This window comes from Mandrillus leucophaeus, unplaced genomic scaffold (genome assembly GCF_000951045.1).
Source record: "Mandrillus leucophaeus isolate KB7577 unplaced genomic scaffold, Mleu.le_1.0 Scaffold1059, whole genome shotgun sequence".
NCBI lineage: Eukaryota > Metazoa > Chordata > Mammalia > Primates > Cercopithecidae > Mandrillus > Mandrillus leucophaeus.
This window is the reverse complement of record NW_012098754.1, coordinates 255,617-282,513: the sequence shown is the minus strand read 5'-3', so window position 1 is coordinate 282,513 and position 26,897 is coordinate 255,617. Positions and strand designations below refer to the sequence as shown.

The following is a 26,897-nucleotide window of genomic DNA, read 5'->3' as shown; positions in this document are numbered from 1 at the left end:
AATGGGGAAAGACTGAAAGCTTTTCCTCTTAGATCTGGAACATGACAAAGATGCCCACTTTCACCACTGTTTTTCAGCATAGTACTGGAAGTCCTAGCTAGAGCAATCAGACAAGAGAAAGAAATAAAAGGCATCCAAATTAGAAAGGAAGACATCAACTTTTTCTTGTTTGCAGATGATATAATCATATGTTTGGGAAAATCTAAAGACCCCATCCAAAAACAATTAGAACTGATGATCAAATTCAGTAAATTTTCAGGATACAAAATCAACATACAAAAATTAGTAGCATTTTTATATGCAAACTGTGAACAATCTGAAAAAGAAATCAAGAAACTAATCTTATTTACAATAGCTACAAATAAAATACAACACCTGGGAATTAACCAAGTAAGTGAAAGATCTCTATAACAAAAACTATAAAACACTGGTGCAATAAATTGAAAATGACACAAAATAATAGATATTCCATGTTCATGAATTATAAGAAACAATATTGCTAAAATGTCCATACTATCCAAAGCAATCTAGAGATTTAATGTAATCCCTATCAAAATAACAATGATATTCTTTACAGAAATAGAAAAACCAATGCTTAAGTTTATATCAGATGACAAAAGAGCTAGAATAGCCAAAACTATCCTAAGCAAAAAGAACAAAACTGGTGGAATCGCATTACCAGACTTCAAATTATACTTGAGAGCTACAGTGATCAAAACAGCATGGCACTGGCATAAAAACAGACACATGGACCAATGGAATATAATAGAGGACCCCAACATAAATCCATACATCTACAGTGAACTTATTTTCCATAAAAGTTCTCAGAACATACATCAAGGAAAGGACAGTTTCTTCATTAAATAGTTCTGGGAACACTGGATATCTATATGCAGAAAAATGAAACTAGATCCTGTCTCTTGCCATATAAAAAATCAAAATGTATGAAAGATTTAAATCGAAGACCTCAAAATATGAAGCTACTACAGGAAAACATTGGGAAAACTCTCGAAGACAATGGAGTAGGGAAAGACTTCTTGAGCAATATAGTACAAGCACAGGAAACTAAAGCAGAAATAGACAAATGGGATAATTTAAAAAGCTGCTGCACAGCAAAGAAAACAGTAAACAAAGGGAAGAGACAACCCACAGAATGGGAGAAAATATTTGCAAACAATCTGCCAAAGGATTAATAAATAGAATATATAAAGAGGTCAAACAACTACATAGGAAAAAATCTAAAAATCCAATTTAAAAAATGGGCAAAAGATTTGAATAGCTATTTCTCAAAAGAAGACATATAAATGGCAAATAGGCGTATGAAAATGTGCTCAACATCATTGATCATCAGGGGAATGCAAATCAAAACTTCAATAAGATATCATCTCACCCCAGTTTACTTGGCTTATATCCAAAAGACAGGCAATAACAAATGCTAGTGAGGATGTAGAGAAAAGGGAGCCCTCATACACTGTTGGTGGGGACATAAATTAGTACAACACTATGGAGAACAGTTTGGAGGTTCCTTAAAAAAACTAAAAATAGAGCTACCATACGGTCTAGCAATCCCACTCCTAGGTATATACCCAAAAGAAAGGAAGTTAGTTTATTGAAGTGCTGTCTGCACTCCCATGTTTATTATAGTAATATTCACCATAGCTGAGATCTGGAAGCAACTTAAATGTCCATCAGCAGATGAATGGATACAGAAAATGTGGTACTTGTACACATGTAGTATTATTGAGCTCTACAAAAGAATGAAATTCTGTCATTTGCAACAACATGGATGGATCTGGAGGTCATCATGTTAAGTGAAATAAGCCAGGCACAGAAAGACAAACATCACATGTTCTCACTCATTGGTATGAGCTAAAAATTAAAACAATCGAACTCATGTAAACAGAGAGTAGAAAGATGGTTACCAGAGGCTGGGAAGTGTAGTTGGTAGTTGGGTGTTCGGGGGAAGGGAAGATGGTTAATGGATATAAAAAAAATACTTAGAATAAATAAGACCTAGTATTTGCTAGCATAACAGGGTGACTGTAGTAAAAATAATTTAATTGTACATTTTAAATTGACTAAAAGTGTATTATTGGATTGTGTGAAACACAAGGGATAGATGCTTGAGGGGATGAATACCCTATTTATCCTGATATAATTACTAAGCATTGTATGCCTGTATCAAAATATCTCATGTAACCCCAAAATATATACACCTACTGTGTACCCACATAAGTTAAAAATTAAATGTGTGCATAAAAGTAAAAATATATATTTGTATTATTATTTTGACATCCTAATACTAAGAAATTGGACTGAACCAATTATCTCATCTTTGCTGACTGTCAAGAGTGTTTCTTTCCTATTTATTTATTTTTTGAGAGAGAGTCTCACTCTGTCACCCAGGCTGGAGTGCAGTGGTACAATGTCTGCTCAGTGCAACCTCTGCCTCCCGGGTTCTCATGCCTCAGTCATCTGAATAGCTAAAATTACAGGCCTGTGCCACCATGCCTGGCTGATATTTGTATTTTTAGCAGAGATGGTTTTTGCCATGTTGGCCGGGCTGGTCTTGAATTCCTGGACTCAGATGATTCCTATGCTTCAGCATCCCAAAGTGCTAAGATTACAGGCATAAGCCACCATGCCTGATCGAGTGTTTCTCAATGACTGGACAATTCAAAATATACTCTTTATAAAAATTGTAAAGAAAAATTCTGTTTTTTGGTATGCAGAAAAGAAGCAATTCTATGGCAGAAATGATTTGCTACACTGCTTTGGAATTTAGAATATTCTATTAAATAAGTGAACCTTAAAGAGGCATACCACTTACAATTCAACATCCCTAATGTGAGACCTTTTCTCTCCCAAGCAGCTCTATTTTCAAAGTTTAGTTGGCCCTTTAGAACAGCATTATCTTTTAAAATACTAGATATATACTTAATAGAGGCAGAGTGTATCATTTGAGAGGATGTCTCAAGATATTGGTGTCTCTTTAAATCTGTGCTGCCTGACAAAACAGGCACATAATTCAACACTTGGTTCAACACCATTAGTAGCTCTAGCCCTATGTATGTGGTACCACAGTACAAGAAGCATAAAGTACGCCATACAAATCTTCCTCAACTCACTTTCAAAGGAGAGTACTTCGTGCATTTTTCATAGTACTTCTCTTCCATAAGATTTTAATGGACTACAGTATGTCATGTATATAGAACTCATGATAAAATAGAGACAGGCAGTACATGATTGAGGTAGCTGCAGAAATAGACATTCTTTTAAAATGTAGAATCTGAATACACTTTAGCTTGAAATGTAAAAGTGATTTTGCTAAAATGCTTTTTATAGCACGAGGAGATTTATACCATAAAAAGTTGAAAAGGATTATTCATCCCAAATGGATTATTTATTTTTGAAATGAATATTTATAGAGAGCCTCTGAATTAGGCAGCAATCTTTGCCTTTGTTTAAACACAATTAACAATATGCAAAGTAAGGCAGCGCTTTTTAGAAAATATGTGAGCATAAGTACTACTATTGGCAGTCATTTCAGTATCTGCACAGTGAGTACGTAAAATGAAGAACAACTAACCTGTTATGCTTTTAATTAATGAACACCTGTACACAATGAAAGCATGGCTGGTTTTATGGATGCATGAAAATCCAACCAGGCAATTAATGTTTAATTTAGAATTCATGCTATTGAAAAGGCAGCAGAAAAAACAACTTATAACAGGCAAATCACAAAAGCGGAGAAGTTGGATTTTCTGTGGATGAATCTTTTCCAACATATTTAAGCCATTTTATCTTTTTTTTTGGTTGTTTAATTTTTATATGGAAAAAGCTGAACATCTTTTGTATTGTTATTTAATTTTAATGTGATAATTTGATCATGTGGAATTTTTTGTTAAATTAAACTTTTAAGTTCAGGGGTACATGTGCAGGTTTGTTACACAGGTAAACTTATGACATGGGGGTTTGTTGTACAGGTAATTTCATCACCCAGGTATTTAAGCCTTTGAGCATATACCCAGTAATGGGAGTATCGGGTCAAATGTTATTTCTGTTTTTAGGTCTTTGAGGAGTTGTCACACTTTCTTCCACAATGGTTGACCTAATTTATACTCCCACCAACAGCGTATAAGTGTTCCTTTTTCTCTGCAACCTTGCCAGCATGTTATATTTTGACTTTTTAGTAATAGCCACTGTGATTGGCATGAGATGGTATCTTATTTGTGGTTTTAATATCATTGCATTTTGCATCTCTCTGATGATCAGTGATATTGAGCTTTTTCTCATATGATTGTTGGCCACATGTATGTCTTCTTTTGAAAAGTGTCTACTCGTGTCTTTTGTGCACTTTCTAATGGGGCTGTTTGTTTTTTCTTGTAAATTTCTTTAAGTTCCTTGTAGATGCTGGATATTAGGCCTTTATCAGATACAGAGTTTGCAAACATTTTCTCATATTCTGTGGGTTGTCTGTTTACTCTGTTGACAGTTTCTTTTGCTGTGCAGAAGCTCTTAAGTTTAATTAGATCCCATTTGTCAATTTTTGTTTTTGTTGTAATTGCTTTTGTCATCTTCATCATGAAATCTTTGCCCGTTCCTATGACCAGAATGGTATTACCTAGGTTTTTTTTCTTGGATTTTGATAGTTTTGTACCTTACATTTAAGTCTTTAATCCATCTTGAGTTAATTTTTGTATATGGTGAGAGGAAGTGGTCAAGTTTCAATCTTCTGCATATGGCTAGCCAGTTATCTCAGCATGATTTATTGAATAGGGAATCCTTTCCCCAGTGCTTGTTTTTGTCAGGTTTGTCGAAGATCACATGGTTGTAGGAGTTAGTCCATATTTCTGCACTCTCTAGTCTGTTCCACTCATCTATGTCTGTTTTAGTACCAGTACCACGCTGTTTTCGTTACTGTAGCCCTGTAGTACAGTTTGAAGTTGGGTAATATGTTGCCTCTGGCTTTCTTTTTTTTGCTTAGAATTGCCTTCACTATTTGGACTCTTTTTTGGTTCATATGAATTTTAAAACAGTTTTGGTAGTTCAGTGAAGAATGTCAATGGTAGTTTAATAGAAATACCATGAACTCTATACATTGCTTTGGGTAGCATGTTCATTTTCACGATACTGAATCTTTCTATGAGTGCTAGCGGGTTCCTGGGTGCCTGTCTCCCTGGGGGCATTCACCACAGTGGCGGAGGCAATGTAGTGGGGGTGGGCCTGGGGTGAGGGTGGTGGTGGTGGTGGGGTGCCTGATGATAACCGTGTGCCTCCTTGCACTGGAGGCGGTGTTGGCTGGGGGCGGGGCACTGACATGTGCAGGTCTGGGTGTCTTCTCTGCTGTGCAAGCCGGAAGGGTCACTCAGGGTGGGGGAGGATCTGCTGTTCTCTGCACATTCTGAACGTAAGGGTGGGGTACTTGTTGGGGTGGGGCTTGCTGGCTCTGAACCTACCAAAACTCTGTCTGCAATGGCCGTTGGCAGGGGAAGGGGTAGCAGACTGCACTACCAGGTGCTGTCAGGGCAAGGAAAGCAAATCCAAATCCCTACCCCTACCCCTAAGCAGACACGCCCAGCAAACTCATGTGGGAGTTGCCCCATGGAGGAATGTGGGGGACGCTGCGGCTGCAGTGTGGGGAAAGGCTGTGCGGGCTGGTGAGTGGCCATAGGAGCCGCCCCGCTTGAGCTCTCTGCCTTGCAGTCAGGGTCCGCCAGAGCAGAAGCTATGATGAGGCCTCCCAAGGCTCCCGAGGGTGCTGTGCATGCAGGTGTGGCCATACTGAGGCCCTCGGAGAGGCCAGCAGACTAAGGTGTTGCTCAGGGCGGACTGGCCCCATCTGATGGGCAAAATTGCCTTACAGAGTTCAGGACAGACAGAAAGTTCCCCTAGGGCTAAAGTCTCCTATGGAGCAAGTCGGACCTAGGGGGATGGTCGTCCCATGCTCCACTACAGATGCTCTTGCACCAAACCCTCTGTGCTCCACATCAGCTGGCTTGCAGCTCCTACCACTTCTCTATGCAGCTCTCCCTGCCAAGTCCAGAGTCCGTGGTGGTCTAGGGGGTCTCCTTCTGCTAGGGTTCCAGAGGCCTGTAGCAAGAGTGGGTTGCTCCTTGCCAGTTCAACTCACCAATTCCCCTAGAGCTGTTGGGGGCTAGAAATAAGTCCGGGTGTGCTGTAGCCCCGCATAGGGTTCCCAACTTTCTCCCCCAATCAGCCCAGTCTCTGTGTCTTCCCTCTGTCCACTCTCAGTGCCTTCCCTGTGAAGATCTGTTAGGAGCACGCCAGTCCTCTGGGTCCCTCAGTAGGAGCTGTTCCATTTATCTGAGTCTAGTGGGCCATCTTGGGATTTGTTTTCTTTTTTTTCCCTCCCTCCCTTCCTCCTAGAGAGCTACTTTCCCTCCATTCTCCTTCCTTCCTAGAGAGCTACAGTATGTTTTAGAGAAAAAGTCAACTGTTTTGATAGTTTATTTTAATGATTATGAGCTTTGTTCAATTTGTTAGAGGTCAAAAGTCATACTTTTGGTTCAGTTCTATAACTATAATACACAATGGACACAGTTAATTCTTCGTCTTGTATGTACATGCGTATCTGACCTATGTACTGGTGTGCATAGGGGGCTATAAAGGAAAAAATTGTTCCCTTTACAAATATGACATATTGAGTACCAGTACCAAACACTGTTCTAGGTTTCAATGTAGGGCAGTGAACCTATATGACAAATCTTCATTTTCAGTGTACTTTTATTTGAGACTCATGTATTATCACTGAGCATAAAACATTAGCATTTGTTATTTTTTCCTCCCTGTACCTATCCCTGATCCTCCTCTTCCTATTGTTTTCATATTGTTCTTATCAACACTATTAATGTTTGTGTTCCCCTAAGTAAATGTGTAACCAGACACTTTCTTAATATACAATACTAGGGGGACATAAAAGATAGACCTCAATAAGACTTTGTCCAACGTCATAAAAAACCTACTCAGAAAATTTCTGTATTCCTTATTTCTTTATTTTTTCTGCTCCTTCCATGTGATAGGCAAGATATCTTAAAATTCAAATAGAGCTGTGAATTCCTCCGTCATTAGAAACATTTTATCAGATGTGCTTTTTCTAAAAGATGAGAATAATGTAATGTTTTTAAAGTCAAGGAGCAGACTGGTATTTATTTTACATATAAACTTCAAGAAGGCAGTAGGTCAAGGAAGGACTATGTTTACTTTTTGCGAAGTGTAATTTATATGGGTTTGGTGGTGAAGGGTAACATAAAAGAGTTCTAAGGAAGTACACTGTAATTCAAGTAAAGTATCACTGGAGAAAAAGAAGGTGAGCAGATTTATTCTGAATCTTAAGGGTATGCTATATTGAATGAGTATATTATTAGAAGAATAAATGAACTACTTCAGTTTCATGGTAACCTGAAGATCAGTGCAAGGATTGGGAGAAAATTTAAGCATTTAGATGGTTGTATTTGTGGAAACAAGGAGAAAAAGTTCTGAGAACAAATAAAATGAAATAATTAAAGAAAATAATTTTATGATGTTTAGGTCAATGAATCAGGACAAATTATGCTAAGGCAAGCAGTGGAGCAATCATGGTGAATTCACCTCACTTTCAAGACGATTAGAAGCATACCAAATCCAATCTGACTATTCCAAATGTTTACCTGCTTCATTTGTGCGGATCATTCGAGATGGGGTGCTTGGATCTCCTGTCCCAATAGGGTTGGTGGCCACCACTCGAAATTCATATTCCACCCAGGGATTTAGGTCCACAGCCATGGCTGACTCCATGTCCCCTGTTATGATTTCTGGGACTATAGAAAGAAGGAAATTTCATGTCATTAGGAGGACTGGAAAAATGCTACAAATGGCAATCAAGAATATTAATGCTACTGACAGAATCAGCAAGCTAAAGCATATTTCCTCACAACACGTGGTCATGGTGTCACCTCCAGTGTCATTAGTAAAATGAAAATCAATCTTCAGGGAGTAAGCACTTGCATATGTCAAAGTTTGTTGGAGTTAATTAAAACTCTTTCATTTTATCTTTACACAAAACTTGCCATTATGTACACTAATAATTATTTCATCAATCCCTCAGCCCCAGATAAGGGGCCAATTAGAACTATAATTTAAACAGTTTTCTTTCCATTTCTAGGAAATTTCTTGAGCAGTTTGCTCTCCCAGTTCTGGCAAACATGTTTAGTCACTTGGTAATTCCAAGCAGCAAATTAACAGTATATCTGTTTAATTTAAAAAACACAGTTTGTGATATCTGAGTAGAAACACTGAATTCTTCTTAGAGTGACTTTTGTACTACATTTAAATTTTTGTCAGGGCATAACATTGTTTGTCAGTACAGTTACCATTGGTGAAGTGTTTATACATGGCATACATGCTTCGTTTTGGACTGCTTTTCTTGTTCACTCATCTCTGCTGTCTAGGAAATGTTTCTAAACATTTGTTACAGGAGTGAAAAGGCAGTATGTGGAGAATCTCCCTTGCAGCATGCAAAGATCCTCTGAATTTATATCAGTCTTGGATTTCTTTGTAGGCATGGCAGTAGAGCTGGGATGGGAGTTTGGGATCTTGATTTGAGGACTCAATTCTATTTTACCACAGCAAGGTGGAATGAAATCGCCTTGAATTTTCCATGAAAATCTCTTCTGAAAGGTACCAAAAGAATGTTACCAAATAAGTAGCTCTGTGAAAGGTGAATGCTCAGAGCATAGGCAGCGTGAGCTGCTGGACAAATCTCACAGCACTGCAGAGCTGCTGTGTTTTCTTAAAGCAGTGACAGGAAGACGTGGGAAAACAAAAACAGTCTGTCCCCTCTTGCTGCACTGGCAACTGAGCAGTACGCTTGGAGTCTAAGAGGTGGGTGAGGGAAAGGCCACTGTCAGAACACAGCTTGGCGAAATGTCAAGCTATGCTTGACAAACATACAAAAGAGAAGAAGAGATTTCCAGATAATGCTCAGCCTTCTGTAGCCCAGAGCCTACACTGTATCACTAATACTTGCATTGGGAGCACCAGGACTTAACATCACTGTTTAATTTACTTATATTTATGTAAGTCATCTCATGTAACTCCAGACATCTGGACCATGCTCATCCCTTTTATTCTAATCTCCAGAGAATTCTGCCACTTTTCTCTTCTGCCCAGCTCATATCTCTTCCTCATTCTTGAAGTTCTTCCACTGTGACACTTGGAATTTATCATCTGTCATTAGCAAAATCCCCTGTATACTTAATCTCCTCTCTGGGCATATCTACAACTTTTTACTCCAATAGAAACTAAGAAATTTTACCCTTATTAAGGGGTGGACCTCTTAAGATATCATGGAGAAAAAGAACCAGCCCTTTTTTCCTCTCTCTCCCACATCTCTAATGGATGTTTCCCATCAGCATACAAGCATGCGGATGTTTTTCTCTGAAAAACAAAACTAAGGTCTCAACATTTCCTCTCCTTCCGGCCTTCACTCACTTTCTCTGATTCTTTTGAGAGTTGTCTGTGCTATTACTTACTGTCTGCAATTATTTTTCTTCCATTCTCTCTTGAACCCATGCCAGTCAGACTCTTACCTCCAGTTTTCCATCATATTGCCTTCTGTCAAGATTTCCAATGAATGGTCTCTGTTACTGAAACCTTAAGGCCAGATCTCTGTTACTCATCTTACTTGAACTATCATCATCCTTTGACACAGTTGATCATCCTTTGAAATACTTTTCGAAACTTAACTTCTGGTTCTCTCCCACCTGATTATGCCTTCTCAGTCTCCACTGCTGATTTCTTTTTGTCTTCCTGAGGCAACTTGGCTCTACGATTTTCCATTTTCTTACTCCATGGTGATTTATCCAGCCTCAGGGTTTTAGATACCCTCTATGCTGATAACTCTAATATTTTTAATGAACCTCTTCTCTACATTTCAGACGCATATGTTCAATGGCATATTATTAATAGACATTACTATTTGAATCAATTTCTGCAGTATTCTTATCCAGGGAATGACAATTGCTTTCTTATAGATGTCGTATCCCAAATCTTCAGGCCATCCTGGACTCCTTTCTTTCTCCCCTGTCCCACTCCAATCCATTAGAAAATTATGGCATCTGTGACTTCAAACTATGTTGATATCTCCACTTATCTTGGCAGAAAAATTTCTTTGAAGAGTTGTCTATATTAATTTTTTTATTGTCTCTGGAACTCATTCTTGTCAGACTTTGATGCTGATGGCCTACCATCACATCAAAACTGCTATTGTCAAGGTTACCAGTGACCTCCATATAGCTAGAACTAATGATCAATTCTCAGTCTTCATTTAACTTGACATCTTGGTAGCATCTGACACAGCTCATTAGGCCTTTTTCTTCAATAGGCTTTATTTCTTTTTTTTCCACGGCATGACATTATTTTGGTTTTCCTTTTACCTCAATGATTGCTTTTATTCTGCCTCCTTTGGATGGCTGTCTTCTCCACAACTTCTTACGTTACAATGCTCCAGGGCATTATTTTAATACTGTTTCTTCTTTATTTTATACTTACTTTCTTGGAGGTGACATAGGGTCTCATATTTTAAAATATTATATGACAATAATTTTCTAATTTATAACTTTATGCTAAACCTCTCACTTAAACACCAGACTTATATACCCAGATGCCTACCTGAAATCTCATTTGGATGTCTAACAGATATATCAAACTTAATATGTCTCAAATTGAATTCTTTATCTTATTGCTACCCAATCTGTTCCAATTATGAAGGTTTCTCAGGCTTCTCCGTGTCACCTAATGATAACTCCATCCTTAAGTTGGTTAGGTCAAAAATCTTGTAGTTTTCCTTGAATTCTTTTTCTCTCATACTGTTTACATCCAGTTTGTTGCAAATGCTGTGGGTTTTAGCTTCCAAATAGTTTCAAATTCTGACCACTTTTATGACCTCTGTCATAAAAGCATCATTGACCTGTGTCACCACCAAGCTTCTGTCACATTGAAGCACCATCATCTCTCCACCATAATAATAGCTTCCTAAATAGTTTAGTCACTCTTCACTTATCCTTCCCGTAAGTCTATTTTTAACATAGCTTGAATGACTATATTAAAACTTAAGACTTAGAAGACCAATCCTCCAATGTCTCATTTCTCAAAGGGTGAAAACCCAAGTAATGTATGATCTGGTCTTGCCAATATCTCTCAAAACTCATCTACCTTTCTCCCTAAAACTCATTCTGCTCCTGCCTCACTGATCTTCTAATGCTCTTGTGTATCATGCTCCTAATACTTTTTCTCTAGTTGCTCCTTATACCTGGGCTGCCTCCCCCATACCTCCTATAAAATGTACACAAATATACCTTCTCAGTAAGGCATACCCCAACCACTTTATTTCAAAGTGCAAGCTTCCTGCAATGGACTAAATGTGTCCTCTCAAAATTCATATATTAAAGTCCTAACCCCTAATGTGGCTGTTATTTGGTGATAGAGCTTCTAAGGAAATAATTAAGGTTAAATGATGTGGTAAGAGTGGGGCTGTGATCTTAGTGTCCTTATAGGATGAGACACGAGAGCTCTCTCTCACTTTGTGTGTGTGTGTGTGTGTCATCCATGTGAGAATACAGTGAGAAAGCAACTTGATGTTGGAACTCCAAACCTCTAGAACTGTAATAAAGTAAATTTCTGTTGTTTAATCCACTCAGTCCATGGAATTTTGTTATAGCAGCCTGAGTTGACTAATACACTGACCCTGATCATAGTACTTCTGATTCCTCTTACTGCATATAATTTATTTTTCCCCCCATAGTACTCATCAACTTCTAAGATATTATATAATTTACTTGCTTATTATGTTCTCTGTTTATTGTTTGTCTTCACCTATAAGAATACAATCTTCACAAGGGCAAGGATTTATTTATTTGGTGTTGTTCATGTACCTAGAACACCTGATATGCCGCATGTGCCTAGAACACTTCCTAAAAGGTGCTTGGTAAATTTTTATTAAATGAATGAGAGTTCAAATTGCCTGGTGTGAACAGAATTGGCAATATTAATTAATTCTGCTTGAATCTTGATGTAATTAGTATAAGCTTTAATATACATATAAAAATAGTCTTCCTTCGAAAGCTATGCATATTTATATCCTCTTAGTCATAACTATAGACTTTAAAGACTCCCTTTCCAAGCCCATATCCTTTCCACCACCCTTTATTCCTCTCTTTAAAGTGAAAAAAAAAAAAAGATTTGGAAATTCTAAATTCCTTGTTACTTGTTGTAAGAGATATAAAATAATTATAAGTATTAATTGAAGGTATTATTATTTTTGGTGAAACAAAATGCAATATGAAAGAAAGTAAAAACTTTCTTTTTTATACAATTAGGATTTTGATTTGAAATGCAATATTGTGGAGATGAAGAATAATGGAGGATTTATACCAAAATAAGTATTTTAAAAGTCTTGCAGCATCTTTTTATAAATATATTATTTCCGGAACTTTAGGGACAAGTTGGTTTCAAAGAAAACATTGTGCATCAGAGAGAACATGACAGCAACTAAAGACAGTGGAAGACCTTATATTGACTTAGGGGAAGCATCTTGTTGAAATGCCTTTCCAAGCAAAAGAATCACATCCAAGACTATTTATTTTGAGACAAGATCTTATTCTGTTGTCCAGACTGGTCTCAATCTCCTGGCCCTAAGTGATCCTCCCACCTCAGGATGTCTCAAAGTGCTGAGATCACAAGTATGTGCCACCCAAACTCAGCCACCAATTTAATTAATAAAATACCAAATAAATCTGTTCACTTGAAAAATGGAACCAATCAGTCTGTGCAAAAATACCCGCAGTAGAAGACATATCCACTGATACAAGAATATTTAAGAAGCATATCTGAGTTAAGTAAACAAAAACCAATGAATTCTGTGATTATAGGCAATTTGATATTCCTAGGTAGACATAATCAAAAATTACGTCAGCTAATGCTTCTCAGTAGTATAAAAAAGAAAGTCAGGTTTCTAAATCAAAAGCCATTTGCTTGAGTGGAAAACAGGTCTGCAAGTGAAATGATCTATTTGTTATGGCTGTTTGCATACTTTTTTCAAAATAAATACATTATTCTTATTTACATTTTAGTCTCATTTGCAGGAGGCGGTATTCATACGTTAATTCCAAGATGTGCTCAGCTAGAGGGTTCATGTGGAACCTCTGACTTCATTTTCCACAAATGAGAAACTCATTATTTTTTATGCTCATTTTGCTACATTTTAAATGCTTTTCAAATAGTAGATTATCAATTGCATTAATTGTATCAGCAAGGTTAAACTCCAGATTCATTTTTTTTTCTAATGGATATTGTTAAATTAGAGTTTATTTTGACTGAAATTAATTTAGAATGAGGGAGCAACTGTGAAACCAAAAGGCTCATGACCAGTGGAGCTGGTGTGGTTCCAGAGAGACTTATTTCCCCATCATAGGCGTGAAAGAAACAATGAGAATGAGCATGGTACTAAAACCAGGAAGCATCTAAAAGACCTATTTTGGAGCATGTAAATCTTATGGACAGCTCTTCATCAGGCTTTCCCTGAGGACAGCATGCCTCTGCCAATAGGTGCAATTAATGGTGTGTTTTGGAGAAATGAGTTAGAAGAGGACACATCTAGTGAGAGCCCTAGCACCATGAAGGGCAAATACAATTGATCACTTGCAGAGATCTTTTTCTGAAGGAAAACTTTTTTATAAGTACAGCACAATTGGAGGGTTTTTAGAAGTGTTGTTCTTGCTGAATTGAATTAAAAAAGAACTCTGAAAAATATCACCATCAAAAAGTGGGCAAAGGATATGAACAGACACTTCTCAAAAAAAGACATTTGTGTGACCAACAAACATATATAAAAGAAGCTCAACCCATCACTGATCATTAGAGAAATGCAAATCAAAACTACAATGAGATACCATCTCATGCCAATCAGAATGGCGGTTACTAAATAGTCAAGAAAAAACAGATGTTGGTGAAGCTGTGGAGAAACAGGAATACTTTTACACTGTTGGTGGGAATGTAAATTAGCTTGACCCTTGGGGAAGATAGTATGGTGATTCCTCAAGGATCTAGAAACAGAAATACCATTTGACCCAGCAATCCATTACTGGGTATATACCCAGTGGAATACAAATCATTCTACTATAAAGATACATGCACACATATGTTTATTGCAGCACTATTTACATTAGTAGAGACATGGAACCAACCCAAATGCCCATAAATAATAGACTGGGTAAAGGAAATGTGACACATATACACCATGGAGTATTATGTAGTCATGAAAAAGGAATGAGTTCATGTTCTTTGCCAGGGCATGGATGAAACTGGAAGTCATCATCCTCAACAAACTAACACAGGAATAGAAAACCAAACACCACATGTTCTCACTCATAAGTGGGAGCTGAAAAATAAGGACACATGGACACAGGGAGGGAAACAACACACACTGGGACCTGTCAGGGAATGAGGGGAGGGGAGAGCATCAGGACAAACAGCTAATGCATGTGGGGCTTAAAACCTACATGACAGGCTGATAGGCACAGCAAACCACCATGGCACACATATACCAATGTAACAAACCTGCACATTCTGCACATGTATCCTAGAACTTAAAGTAAAATAAAAAATTAAAAATATTTCTAGCATTCAAATAATATTAGAAAGATGCAACTTTACAATAGGGACTTCTAAAACAAACACAAAAATGACATTTAATTCAAATGCCTAAATCCTCCACAGACACATGAATATGTATGTTTTTATATACACACACACATATGTGTGTGTGTGTATATATATATAAACATATGTATATATAAACAAGTAAAAACAGGTGAACTGAGAAAACCATAGGCGAGAATCAGAACATATGTGTAACTAGCAAAGCATGGATGTAGCAGGTAGAAGATATGTACTGGATTGCTATGGGCATAGGATGAGTAATAAAACACACATGTATTGCAATGTATCCACAAGGAAAACTTCTCCAAAAGTAAGTTGCATGGGTAGTGTGGCAAGAGCAGATAGGGAGCATGGCTGGAGGCAAGAGGATGGGTTAGGTGAGTGCACAACACCAGATCTGAAGTTGAGGTCATTTCCTGGCTGCAGAGCCAAAGATTTATGCTGTCACACTCAGAATAAGATTGAAGCACAGGGTTGAAGGTTATAAGAATTTCTGAGTAAATCTGCTCATGTGGTTTCAATGTGTCCTTCCTGAATTAACTACCATACCTAGAGATTCCCCAATTTTGGGGTCTTAAAGGTATCACAGGGTTATAATGGATTCAGGAATGAAGCTGATATGAGCAATTATCTATAATACTAAATAAATATATGTGCATAATAAATATGTTTATAGACACTATAATGATCAAACTGAGGTCTAACTTAATGCAGGAGCCTAAATATCAAATAAATTGTGAATTAAATTCTGCATATAGGTAAACAAATTTTCTCTTTCTGATATTACGATGTTTCATACAAAAACTCAAATTTCATTTACCTATACAATAAAATGAACCATTTTACCCTCATAATATTCTGGTTGAGTTTTAAGGTTACTGCACTCAAATATTTTACTGATTTCTATATTTAATTTCTAAATAGGTCAATAGAGGTCATTAGACTTTAAAACAAAAACACAGGTGTTAGTATGGACAATTGCTTCTGAAGATTCTCTTCTGTAGCCTTACTGTACAATTTTCAAATACCAATATGTTTAATAAGTGTCTAATAACTATCAAGTAAGTGTGATTTTACATATCCCTGCTGGTCAGCCACATTTGGAGAGATATGGGAAATTGTAAAATGAAAATGATTAGAGATGAAAAAATTTTTAAAATAATGCAACTATAATGCAAACATCTTGGAAGCAGGCATTAAAACGATGTGCAGTGTAATTTTATATTAGATTTTCTTTTTTTATTATATTTTAAGTTCTGGGATACATTCGCAGAACGGGCAGGTTTGTTACATAGGTATACACATGCCATGGTGGTTAGCTCCACTCATCAACCTGTCATCTACATTAGGTATTTCTCCTAATGCTATCTCTCCCCTAAGCCCCCACCCCCTGGCAGGCCCCAGTGTGTGACATTCCCTTCCCTGTGTCAATGTGTTCTCCTTCATCAACTCCCACTTATGAGTGAGAGCAAGCGGTGTTTGGTTTTCTGTTCCTGTGTTAGTTTGCTGAGAATGATGGTTTCCAGCTTCATCCATGTCCCTGCAAAGGACATTAACTCATTCTTTTTTATGGCTTCATAGTATTCCATGGCATGTATGTGCCACATTTTCTTTATCCAGGCTATCACTGATGGCCATTTGGGTTGGTTCCAAGTCTTTGCTATTGTGAATAGTGCTGCAGTAAACATACGTGTGTATGTGTTTTTATAGTACAATGATTTATAATCCTCTGGATATATACCTAGTAATGGGATTGCTGGGTTAAATGATATTTCTGATTCTGTATCCTTGAGGAATTGCCACACTGTCTTCCACAATGGTTGAACTAATTGAACTAATTGTGGTGTGAGTGTAAACTCCCACCAACAGTGTAAAAGCATTCCTATTTCTCCACATCCTCTCCAGCATCTGTTGTTTCCTGACTTTTTAATGATCACCATTCTAACTGGTGTGAGATGGTATCTCATTGTGGTTTTGATTTACATTTCCCTAATGACCAGTTATGATGAGCTTTTTTTTCATACGATTGTTGGCTGCATAAATGTCTTCTTTTGGAGAAGTATCTGTTCACATCCTTTGCCCACTTTTTGATGGGGTTGTTTTTTTTTTTGTTTTTGTTTTTTTGTTTTGGTTCGTTTTTTGTCAATTTGTTTAAGTTCTTTGTAGATGCTGGATACTAGCCCTTTGTCAGATGGATAGATTGCAAAAATTTTCTCCCATTCTGTAGGTTGGCTATTCACTATGATGAAAGTTTCTTTCACTGTGCAGAAGATCTTTAGTTTAATTAGATCCCATTAGTCAATTTTGACTTTTGTTGCCATTGCTTTTGGCAATGAAGTTTTTGCCCATGCCTATGTCCTGAATGGTATTGCCTGGGTTTTCTTCTAGGGTTTTTATGGTTTTAGGTCTTACATTTAAGTCTTTAATCCATCTTGAATTAATTTTTGTCTAAGGTGTAAGGAAGGGATCCAGTTTCAGCTTTCTACATATGGCTAGCCAGTTTTCCCAGCACTATTTATTAAATACGGAATCCTTTCCCTATTTCTTGTTTTGTCAGGTTTGTCAAAGATCAGATGGTTGTAGATGTGTGGTGTTATTTCTGAGACCTCTGTTCTGCTCCATTGGTCTATATATCTGTTTTATTACCAGTACCATGCTGTTTTGGTTACTGTAGCCTAATAGTAGAGTTTCAGGTCAGGTAGTGTGATGCTTCCAGGTTCGTTCTTTTTGCTTAGGATTGTCTTGGCTATGCAGGCTCTTTTTTGGTTCCATATGAAATTTAAAGTAGTTTTTTATAATTCTGTGAAGAAAGTCAATGGTAGCTTGATGGGGACAGCATTGAATCTATTAATTACTTTGGGCAGTATGGCCATTTTCATGATACTGATTCCTCCTATCCAAGAGCATGGAGTGTTTTTCCATTTGTTTGTGTACTCTGTTATTTCCTGGAGCAGTAGTTTGTAGTTCTCTTTGAAGAGGTCCTTCACATCCCTTGTAAGTTGTATTCCTAGGTATTTTATTCTATTTGTGGCAATTGTGAATGGGAGTTCACTCATGATTTGGCCCTCTGTTTGTCTATTATTGGTATATACGAATGCTTGTAATTTTTGCAAATTGATTTTGTGTCCTGAGACTTTTCTGAAGTTGCTTATCAGCTTAAGGAGGTTTTGGGCTGAGACAGTGGGGTTTTCTAAATATACAATCATGTCATGTGCAAACAAGGGACAATTTTACTTCCTCTCTTCCTATTTGAATACCTTTTATTTCTTTCTCTTGCCTGATTGCCCTGGCCAAAACTTTCGATACTATGTTGACTAGGAATGATGAGAGAGGGCATCCTTGTCTTGTGCCGGTTTTCAAAGGGAATGCTTCCATTTTTTGCCCATTTAGTATGATATTAGCTGAGTGTTTATCCTAAATAACTCTTCCTATTTTGAGATATGTTCCATCAGTACCTATTTTATTGAGAGTTTTTACCATGAAAGGTTGTTGAATTTTATTAAAGTCTTTTTGTGCATCTATTGAGGTAATCATTTGGTTTTTGTCATTGATTCTGTTTATGCGATGGATTATGTTTATTGATTTGCATATGTTGAACCAGCCTTGAATAACAGGGATGAAGCTGAGTTGATCATTTTGGATAAGCTTTTTGATGTGCTGCTGTATTCGATTTACCAGTACTTTATTGAGGATTCTTCCATTGATATTCATCAGGGATACTGGCCTGAAATTTTCTTTTTTTGTTGTGCCTCTGCCAGGTTTTGGTATCAGGATGATATTAACCTTGTAAAATGAGTTAGGGAGGAGTCCCTCTTTCTCTAATGTTTGGAATAGTTTCAGAAAGAATGGTACCAGCTCCTCTTTGTACCTCTGGGAGAAATAGGCTATGAATCTTTCTGGTCCTGGACTTTTTTGGTTGGTAGGCTATTAATTACTTCCTCAATTTCAGAACTTGTTACTGGTCTATTCAGGGATTCAAATTCTTCTTGGTTTATTCTTAAGAGGGTATAGTTTTGGAGTTTATCCATTTCTTCTAGATTTTCTAGTTTATTTGCACAGAGGTGTTTACAGTATTCTCTGATGGTAGTTTGTATTTCTGTGAGATCAGTGGAGATATCCTCTTTATCATTTTTTACTGTGTCTATTTGATTCTTCTCTCTTTTCTTCTTTAGTAATTTGGCTAGTGGTCTATCTATTTGGTTAATCTTTTCAAAACACCAGCTCCTGGATTCATTGATTTTTTGAAGGGGTTTTTGTTTCTCTATCCCCTTCATTTCTACTGTGGTTTTAGTTATTTCTTGTCTTCTGCTAGCTTTTGAATTTGTTTGCTCTTGCTTCTCTAGTTCTTTTAATTGTGATTTTAGGGTGTCGATTTTAGATATTTTCCCCTTTCCCCTGTGGGCATTTAGTGCTATAAATTTCCTTCTAAACAATGCTTTAGCTGTGTCCCAGAGATTCTGGTATGTTGTCTCTTTGTTCTCATTGATTTCAAAGAACTTATTTATTTCTGCCTTAATTTCATTATTTACTCAGTAGTCATTCAGGAGCAAGTTGTTCAGTTTCCATGTAGTTGTGTGATTTTGAATGAGTTTCTTAATCCTGAGTTCTAGTTTGATTGCACTATGGTGTGAGAGACTGTTTGTTATTACTTCCATTATTTTGCATTTGCTGAGGAGTGTTTTACTTCCAATTATGTGATCAATTTTAGAATAAGTGCGATGTGATGCTGAGAAAAATGCATATTTGTTGATTTGGGGTGGAGAGTTCTGTAGATGCTTATTAGGTCTGCTTGGTCCAGAGCTGAGTTCAAGTCCTGAATATCCTTGTTAATTTTCTGTCTTGTTCCTCTGTCTAATATTGATAGTGGGGTGTTAAAGTCTCCCACTATTATTGTGTGGGAGTCTAAGTCTCTTTGTAGGTCTCTAAGAACTTGCTTTATGAATCTGGGTGCTCCTGTATTGGGTGCATATATATTTAGGATAGTTAGCTCTTCTTTTTGCATTGATCCCTTTACCATTATATAATGCCCTTCTTTGTCTTTTTTGATCTTTGTTGGTTTAAAGTCTGTTTTATCAGAGACTAGAATTGCAACCTCTGCTTTTTTTGCTTTTCATTTGGTTGGTAAATCGTTCTCTGTCCCTTTATTTTGAGCCTATGTGTGTCTTTGCACGTGAGATGGGTCTCCTGAATATAGCACACTGATGGGTCTTGACTCTTTATCCAACTTGTCAGTCTGTGTCTTTTAATTGGGGCATTTAGCCCATTTATATTTAAGGTTAATATTGTTATGTGTGAATTTGATCCTGTCATTATGATGTTAGCTGGCTATTTTGCCTGTTAGTTGATTCAGTTTCTTCATAGTGTCGGTGGTCTTTACAATTTGGTATGTTTTTGCAGTGGCTGTATCTGTTTTTCCTTTCCATATTGAGTGCTTCCTTCAGGATCTCTTGTAAGGCAGGCCTGGTGGGGACAACATCTCCCAGCATTTGCTTATCTGTAAAGGATTTTATTTCTCCTCTTATAAAGCTTAGTTTGGCTGGATAGGAAATACTGGGTTTAAAATTCTTTTCTTTAAGAATGTTGAATATTGGTCCCCGCTGTCTTCTGGCTTGTAGGGTTTCTGCAGAGAGATCCCTTGTTAGACTGATAGGATTCTCTTTCTGGGTAACTCGACCTTTCTCTCTGGCTGCCCATAGCATTTTTTCCTTCATTTCAACCTTAGTGAATCTGATGATTATGTGTCTTGGGCTTTCTCTTCTCGAGGAGTATCTTTGTGGTATTCTCTCTATTTCCTGAATTTGAATGTTGGCCTGTCTTGCTAGGTTGGGGAAGTTCTCCTAGATAATATCCTGAAGAGTGTTTTACAACTTGGTTCCCTTCTCCCTGTCACTTTCAGGTACACCAATCAAACGTATGTTTGGTCTTTTCACATAGTCCTATATTTGTTGGAGGCTTTGTTCGTTCCTTTTCATTCTTTTTTCTCTAATCTTGTCTACATGCTTTATTTCATTAAGTTGATCTTCAATTTTTGATATCCTTTCTTCGGCTTGATCGATTTGGCTATTGATACTTGTTTATGCTTCACAAAGTCCTCGTGCTGTGTTTTTCAGTTTCATCAGGTCATTTATGTTCTTCTCTAAACTGGTTATTTTAGTTAGTAATTCATCTAACCTTTTTTCAAGGTCCTTAGCTTCCTTGCATTGCATTAGAACATGCTCCTTTAGCTTGGAGGAGTTTGTTATTACCCACCTTCTGATGTCTACTTCTGTTAATTCGTGATATTCATTCTCCATCCAGTTTTGTTCCCGTGTTGGCGAGGAGTTGTGATCCTTTGGAGGAAAAGAAGTGTGCTGGTTTTTGGAATTTTCAGCCTTTTTGTGCTGTTTTTTCCTCATCTTTGTGGATTTATCTATCTTTGGTCTTTGGACCTTCAGATGGGGTTTCTGTGTGGACATCCTTTTTGTTAATGTTGATGCTATTTCTTTCTGTTTGTTGGTTTTCCTTCTAACAGTCAGGTCCCTCTGCTGCAGGTCTGCTGGAGTTTGCTGGAGGTCCACTCCAGACCTAGTTTGCCTGGGCATCACCAGCAGAGGGTGCAGGACAGCAAAGATTGATGCCTATTTCTTCCTCTGGAAGCTTAGTCCCAGAGGGGCACCGCCAGATGCCAGCCAGAGCTCTCCTTTATGAGGTGTCAGTCACAACACCCTACTGGGAGTTGTGTCCCAGTCAGGAGGCACATGACTCTATCCTCAGTAATGGTGGACACCCCTCTCCTGACCAAGCTCAAGCATCCCAGGCCAACTTCAGATTGTTAAGAATTTCAAGCCAGTGGATCTTATAGCTTGCTGGGCTCCGTGGGGGTGGGATCTGCCGAGCTAGACCACTTGGCTCTCTGGCTTCAGCCCCTTTCTAGGAGAGTGAATGGTTCTGTCTCACTAGTGTTCCAGGAGCCACTGGGGTATGAAAACACACTCCTGCAACTAGCTCGGTGTCTGCCCAAATGGCTGCCCAGTTTTCTGCTTGAAACCCAGGGCCCTGGTGCTATAGACCCCTGAGGGAATCTCCTAGTCTGTGGGTTGTGAAGACTCTGGGTAAAGTGTAGTATCTGGGCTGGTGTGCACTGTTCCTCATGGCACAGTCCCTCATGGCTTCCCTTGGCTAAGGGAGGGAGTTCTCTGATCCCTTATGCTTTCTGGGTGAGGCAATGCCCCACTCTGCTTCAGCTTGCCCTCCATGGGCTGCACCCACTGTCTAATCAGTCTCAGTGAGATGAGCTTGGTACCTCAGTTGGAAATGCAGAAATCACCCACTTTCTGCATTAATCTCATTGGGAGCTGCAGACCAGAGCTGTTCCTATTCACCCATCTTGCCAGCCACTAGATTTTCTTTTTATAAATAAAACAGATGTATGACTAGAAAGGAGTAGCACAAGGAACTGAGCTAATGAAATTGATCTATATCCAGATTGTCTCGGTGGTTACTTGAGTCTGCATAATAAAATTTCATAGAATCTCGTATAAGTATACACTAAAACAATTGCATATCAAAACTAGTGAGATCCTAATAAGGTCTGAAACTTAGTTAACATCAATTCACCAACATCATCTCCTGATTTGGTAATTGTACTATGGTTATGTAAGACTTTTATCATGGCAGGAAGCTGGGGAATGGATCCACAGGAACTCTGTCCTATTTTTGCAACTTCTATGTGAATTTAAGGTTATTTCAACAAACAAATAAGCCAACATGATATGGTCCCTCTTTGGGAACTGAAAAGAGGAAAGCAAAGTACCTTGCTCTTCTCAGGTTCATAAAAAGTAGCAAAGAGTTGTCAATATTGTAATAAATAATAAAGAGATTTCAGAATACAAAGAAGACCCTAGTAAGAACTTAGCCAAATACGGCTTATGAGATAGAAGACTACTCTGGTTATATCTGATGTTGCATTAGTGCCTCTTACCTGTCTTTACTGTTTGCCAGCCCAGCGAAAATGGGCTGCGAGCTTGAAGGTTGTAGGAGGAGATTGGGCTGTGGTTGTCAGCTGCTGGGCTCCAGGATAGTGTGGCTGTACTTTCGGTGATTTCCTCAACAATTACTATCCCAGGTGGGCCTGGGGGACCTATAGGTCAAAGGCAATGGATAAAGTTAAGCACAGAGTATTATCAGGAGCCATGAGAAATTATATTTCCAATATGTAGCCCATCAAACTATGTAATCATCTTAATGAAATATGAATTTAGTAATGAAAATTGACAACAAAAATCATGGATGCAAGTTGGAGTCTAGGATTTCTGGGGGAAACTTAATTGTAGATTTGATTTCTTTCTGATACTTTGTGCCCAGAGGCAGTTACCAATTAGCATTTTATTTTATAGAAAAAGAAAAAAAATAATGAGAAACAAATACAAAGATGTGAATGCCAATATCAAATGCAGCTGCTGAAATCAATCACAGTTTACAGAGGCAGCAACAGAAAATCACAGGCAATGCTATCAGGGACAAAGAAAATCTCATACTTACTAAAATACTACAAGTGGATAGAGCTAATGTTCATGTTCAGAGAACATACCATATACAAGCCCTCTGATGTGTACTATCAAGTACACATAGCTTAGATTCTAACAAGGGAGATACAAAAGGTTCTGAAATAATGATAGTATAGACAAGGTAAGGACATATGCCAGACATGAGGCATATATAAAGTTCTGTAGGGAGTTCAAAGGAGACTGTGATCTGTGATTAGCTTCCTTTTTTTCTTGGTTGGAGTGGGGAAGTCGTGAGTAAAAGAGGATTAATTCCCTTTTGATTATGAAAGAATGGTATAGAATAGTATTGACTAATCTGTGTGCATACGGACTTCATCTTTAAGAGCCAATTATAATCAGATTTGAGGAGAAATGTGCCATTATATTTTTATTTCTAGTGGTGATTTTGAATAGTATTTTAAAAATGCACAGCTATTTATATTTTAGTGGCTACAAAGCAATGCCAGTTCTTTCAGTCCATTGTATGGACAATTAAAGTTACAATAATGCTTTATTTTGAATGTCAAAAACTTAAGTATTTTAAGTATTTTCTGAGTTGGTCTTTATGTAGCAAGTGCTATGTGGATTTGTTGATTAAGAGATATGAGCCAAACGCCAAGAAATGGTTGCATGCTGAACAGATGGAGGAGTTGGTGAAGACTTTTGAATACAGAATATCAACAATACAGGTTCAGTAAGATGGAGAAAGAGTTTAAAAGCCTCACTGGGGCAAATTACATTTTTAGAAAATAAGGAATGAAATGTTTTTTTGTTTGTTTGTTTTTTTTTTTAAAATCAAGGCTGAGAAGAACCACCAGCAGATGCAAGATACTAAAGATATAGAAGATCGAGACTATTCTATCAGGAAGGTGACCAAAAGTTGGGATTGTGGGCAAAGGTCTAGAGAGCAATCTTGAGAAGAAATGACAATTTTTTCCTCTAAGTTAAATGAAGGAAGAAACAGCAAAATAACTAAAGTTTTCGAGATGGTAAGGGGAAAAGTTGAGAGAGCTCATTTTGGAAGGTACTCATTTTTTTAAACTTAAGAATATAAGACTGTCTACAAAAGTTAGGGTGATTGGGGGAAATTAGATTGGGGGCTGGAGGATAACAGGAAAGTTTTGGAATAGCACATGATAAAAGTGGAAGGATGCAATGAAGAGAAAATACAAAGATTCTAGAATAGTACTAGAGTTCAAGTTTGGTTAGACGGTATCATTTTGAAGTGAAACTGACCAATTCAGTAAAGATAGGAAAGTCAGGACCAAGACCAGGAAAGTAGTCAGTAGCATCCATTCAGGCTTGGGAGTTTGTAATTCTGATATTTTTTATCATCAAATATGACAATGCTGTGAGTAACCGTGGAGTCAAGTCAGATGAAGCCAGAATGGGGCTGACAGACTAGAATAAAAGAAGGGAGTCCAGGAGACTGGATTGTTATGGGAGGAAAATATAAGAGTAAGAATAGTGTTGCAAGAGAAAACTGACAGATTTGTGAATTTAGAGGTAGGATGGTTTTTGAGTAAGAAGTTGGTTTTTGTTTATCTAAAGCAAACTTGAGCATATTATTACAGGGTTGATAAGGTGTAGGATTTATGAAAAAATATGTGTATTGCATCACCCAGTATCAATGTTGAAGCCATTAAAATAGTGACTAAGGATAGGGTAAAGAAAATAAATGAGATCCAGGTGTTGAAGAAGGTGTCTAACAAGTTTTTAGACTGTGGTGACAGATAAGTGGAGGAGCATCTACAATACATTATAATGATATAATAGTGAGAAGAATACTAACTATAATAATACTAATAGCTGTGATAATCTCACTGTATTGTACTGTATTAAGGCGCTAAGTGTTTGCAAACATTAAATTGTTCATTTACTTCTTCGTCACTGTGAGGTGGGCATTGTTATCCCCATTTCATAGAGGAAATAACGGAATCTCAAAGAGATTACTTAGAAAGTTATTTAGTCGATAACCTTATATGTTAAGTTTTATGGTAGGCACTGGGTATCAGAGAGTTCATTCTAATGAGAAGTTATTTGCTCAAGTCACTGCTATGGAACAGCACAGCTGAGAGTTAAATTTGGATGTGATTGTAAATCCTAATTTGTGGAAAGAAGCAAGGAGTACACAGACATTTACTGTTTTCACTGTTAATTTAGAAAGTATCTTCAACTGAAAAAAAGACAGAAAGAGAAAACGTATGTGTTAGGGAAAGCCACACTTTATGTGGTAGAGATGGAGATGGCATTTGAAGAAAGCATTAATCACTTTGAGTCTGTATGTGTATAAGGTGGCCACCATCACTTCCTTTACTTCCTGAACATGCAATCCATTCTGTCATTGAAAGATGGAGTCAATTTTTTCACCTCCTTAAATCTGGGCTGGCTTGTGACTGTTTCACCCAGTAAACAATGGTACAAATAACTGTGTATGGATTTTGAGTTGAGGATAAGCTTTGCATCTTTACCACAGGTTTCCTGGAATGCTTGTTATAGGAAAAGACAGTTGTCAGTCCAATTACATGGAAATTGCCATTCTGTGAAGAAGTCCAAGTTAGCCATTTAGAGAGGTCTGTGGAGAGAGAGCTCCAAATTGCCTCTAGCTATTCCAGCTATTCTAGCCATCCAAGCCCAGGCACCAGACATGTCAGTGAAGAGGCCTTCAGATCAGACCCTCATTAGGGAAAGAACAGTCTCTTCACTAAATGGTTTTGGAAAAATTGGATGTCCACATGCAGAAGGCTCAAACTAGACTTCCCACCTCTCACCTCATACAAAAATCAATTAAAATGGATCAAAGAGCTAACTATAAGACCAGAAACAATAAAACTACTAGAAAAAAATGTAGAGGAAGTGCTTCAGGACCTTGGGTTTTGGAAAAGATTTTATGAATAAGATCTCGAAAGCACAGGCAACAAAAGCAAAAATAAACTAATAGGATTATACCAAACTAAAAAGCTCCTCACAGCAAATGAAATAATCAACAGAATGAAAGGACAACTTGCAGAATGGAAGAAAATGTTTGCAGACTATTCACATGAAAGGGGATTAATATCTAGAATATACAAGGAACTCAAACATCTCAACAGCAAATAGACAAACAATGCTATTAAAAAGCAGTCATATCCGAAAAGACATTTATCAAAAGAAGACGCACAAATGACCAACAGATATATGAAAGAAATGGTCAGCATCACTGATAATTAGGGAAATGCAAATCAAAACCACTGTGAGGTATCATCTCACCCCAGTTAGGATGGCTGTCATCAAAAGGACAAAAATAACGATTGCTGGTGAGAATGTGGAGAAGAAGGGAGTCTTATACACTGTTGGTGGGAATGTAAACCAGTACAGCCACTATGGAGAACAGTACAGAGGATCCTCAAAAAAACTGCAAAGAGGGCCGGGCGCGGTAGCTCAAGCCTGTAATCCCAGCACTTTGGGAGGCCGAGACGGGCATATCATGAGGTCAGGAGATCGAGACCATCCTGGCTCACACGGTGAAACCCCGTCTCTACTAAAAAAATACGAAAAAAAACTAGCCGGGCGAGGCGGCGGGCGCCTGTAGTCCCAGCTACTCCGGAGGCTGAGGCGGGAGAATGGCGTAAACCCGGGAGGCGGAGCTTGCAGTGAGCCAAGATCGCGCCACTG

The 26,897-nt window shown here is 37.8% G+C and overlaps 1 protein-coding gene across 1 annotated transcript in view; it reads right to left on the bottom strand.

Moving 5' to 3' along the window:
* The window catches only part of CNTN5 (contactin 5), a 321,942-nt gene that overhangs the window by 86,128 nt on the left and 208,917 nt on the right, over window positions 1–26,897 (bottom strand). Inside the window, exons 8-9 of the mRNA XM_011982695.1 lie at window positions 22,679–22,837; window positions 7,671–7,820 (exon numbers count right to left, since the gene is read on the bottom strand). Coding sequence (XP_011838085.1) covers window positions 7,671–7,820; window positions 22,679–22,837 — 309 coding nt within the window. The remainder of the gene's footprint in view (window positions 1–7,670; window positions 7,821–22,678; window positions 22,838–26,897) is intronic.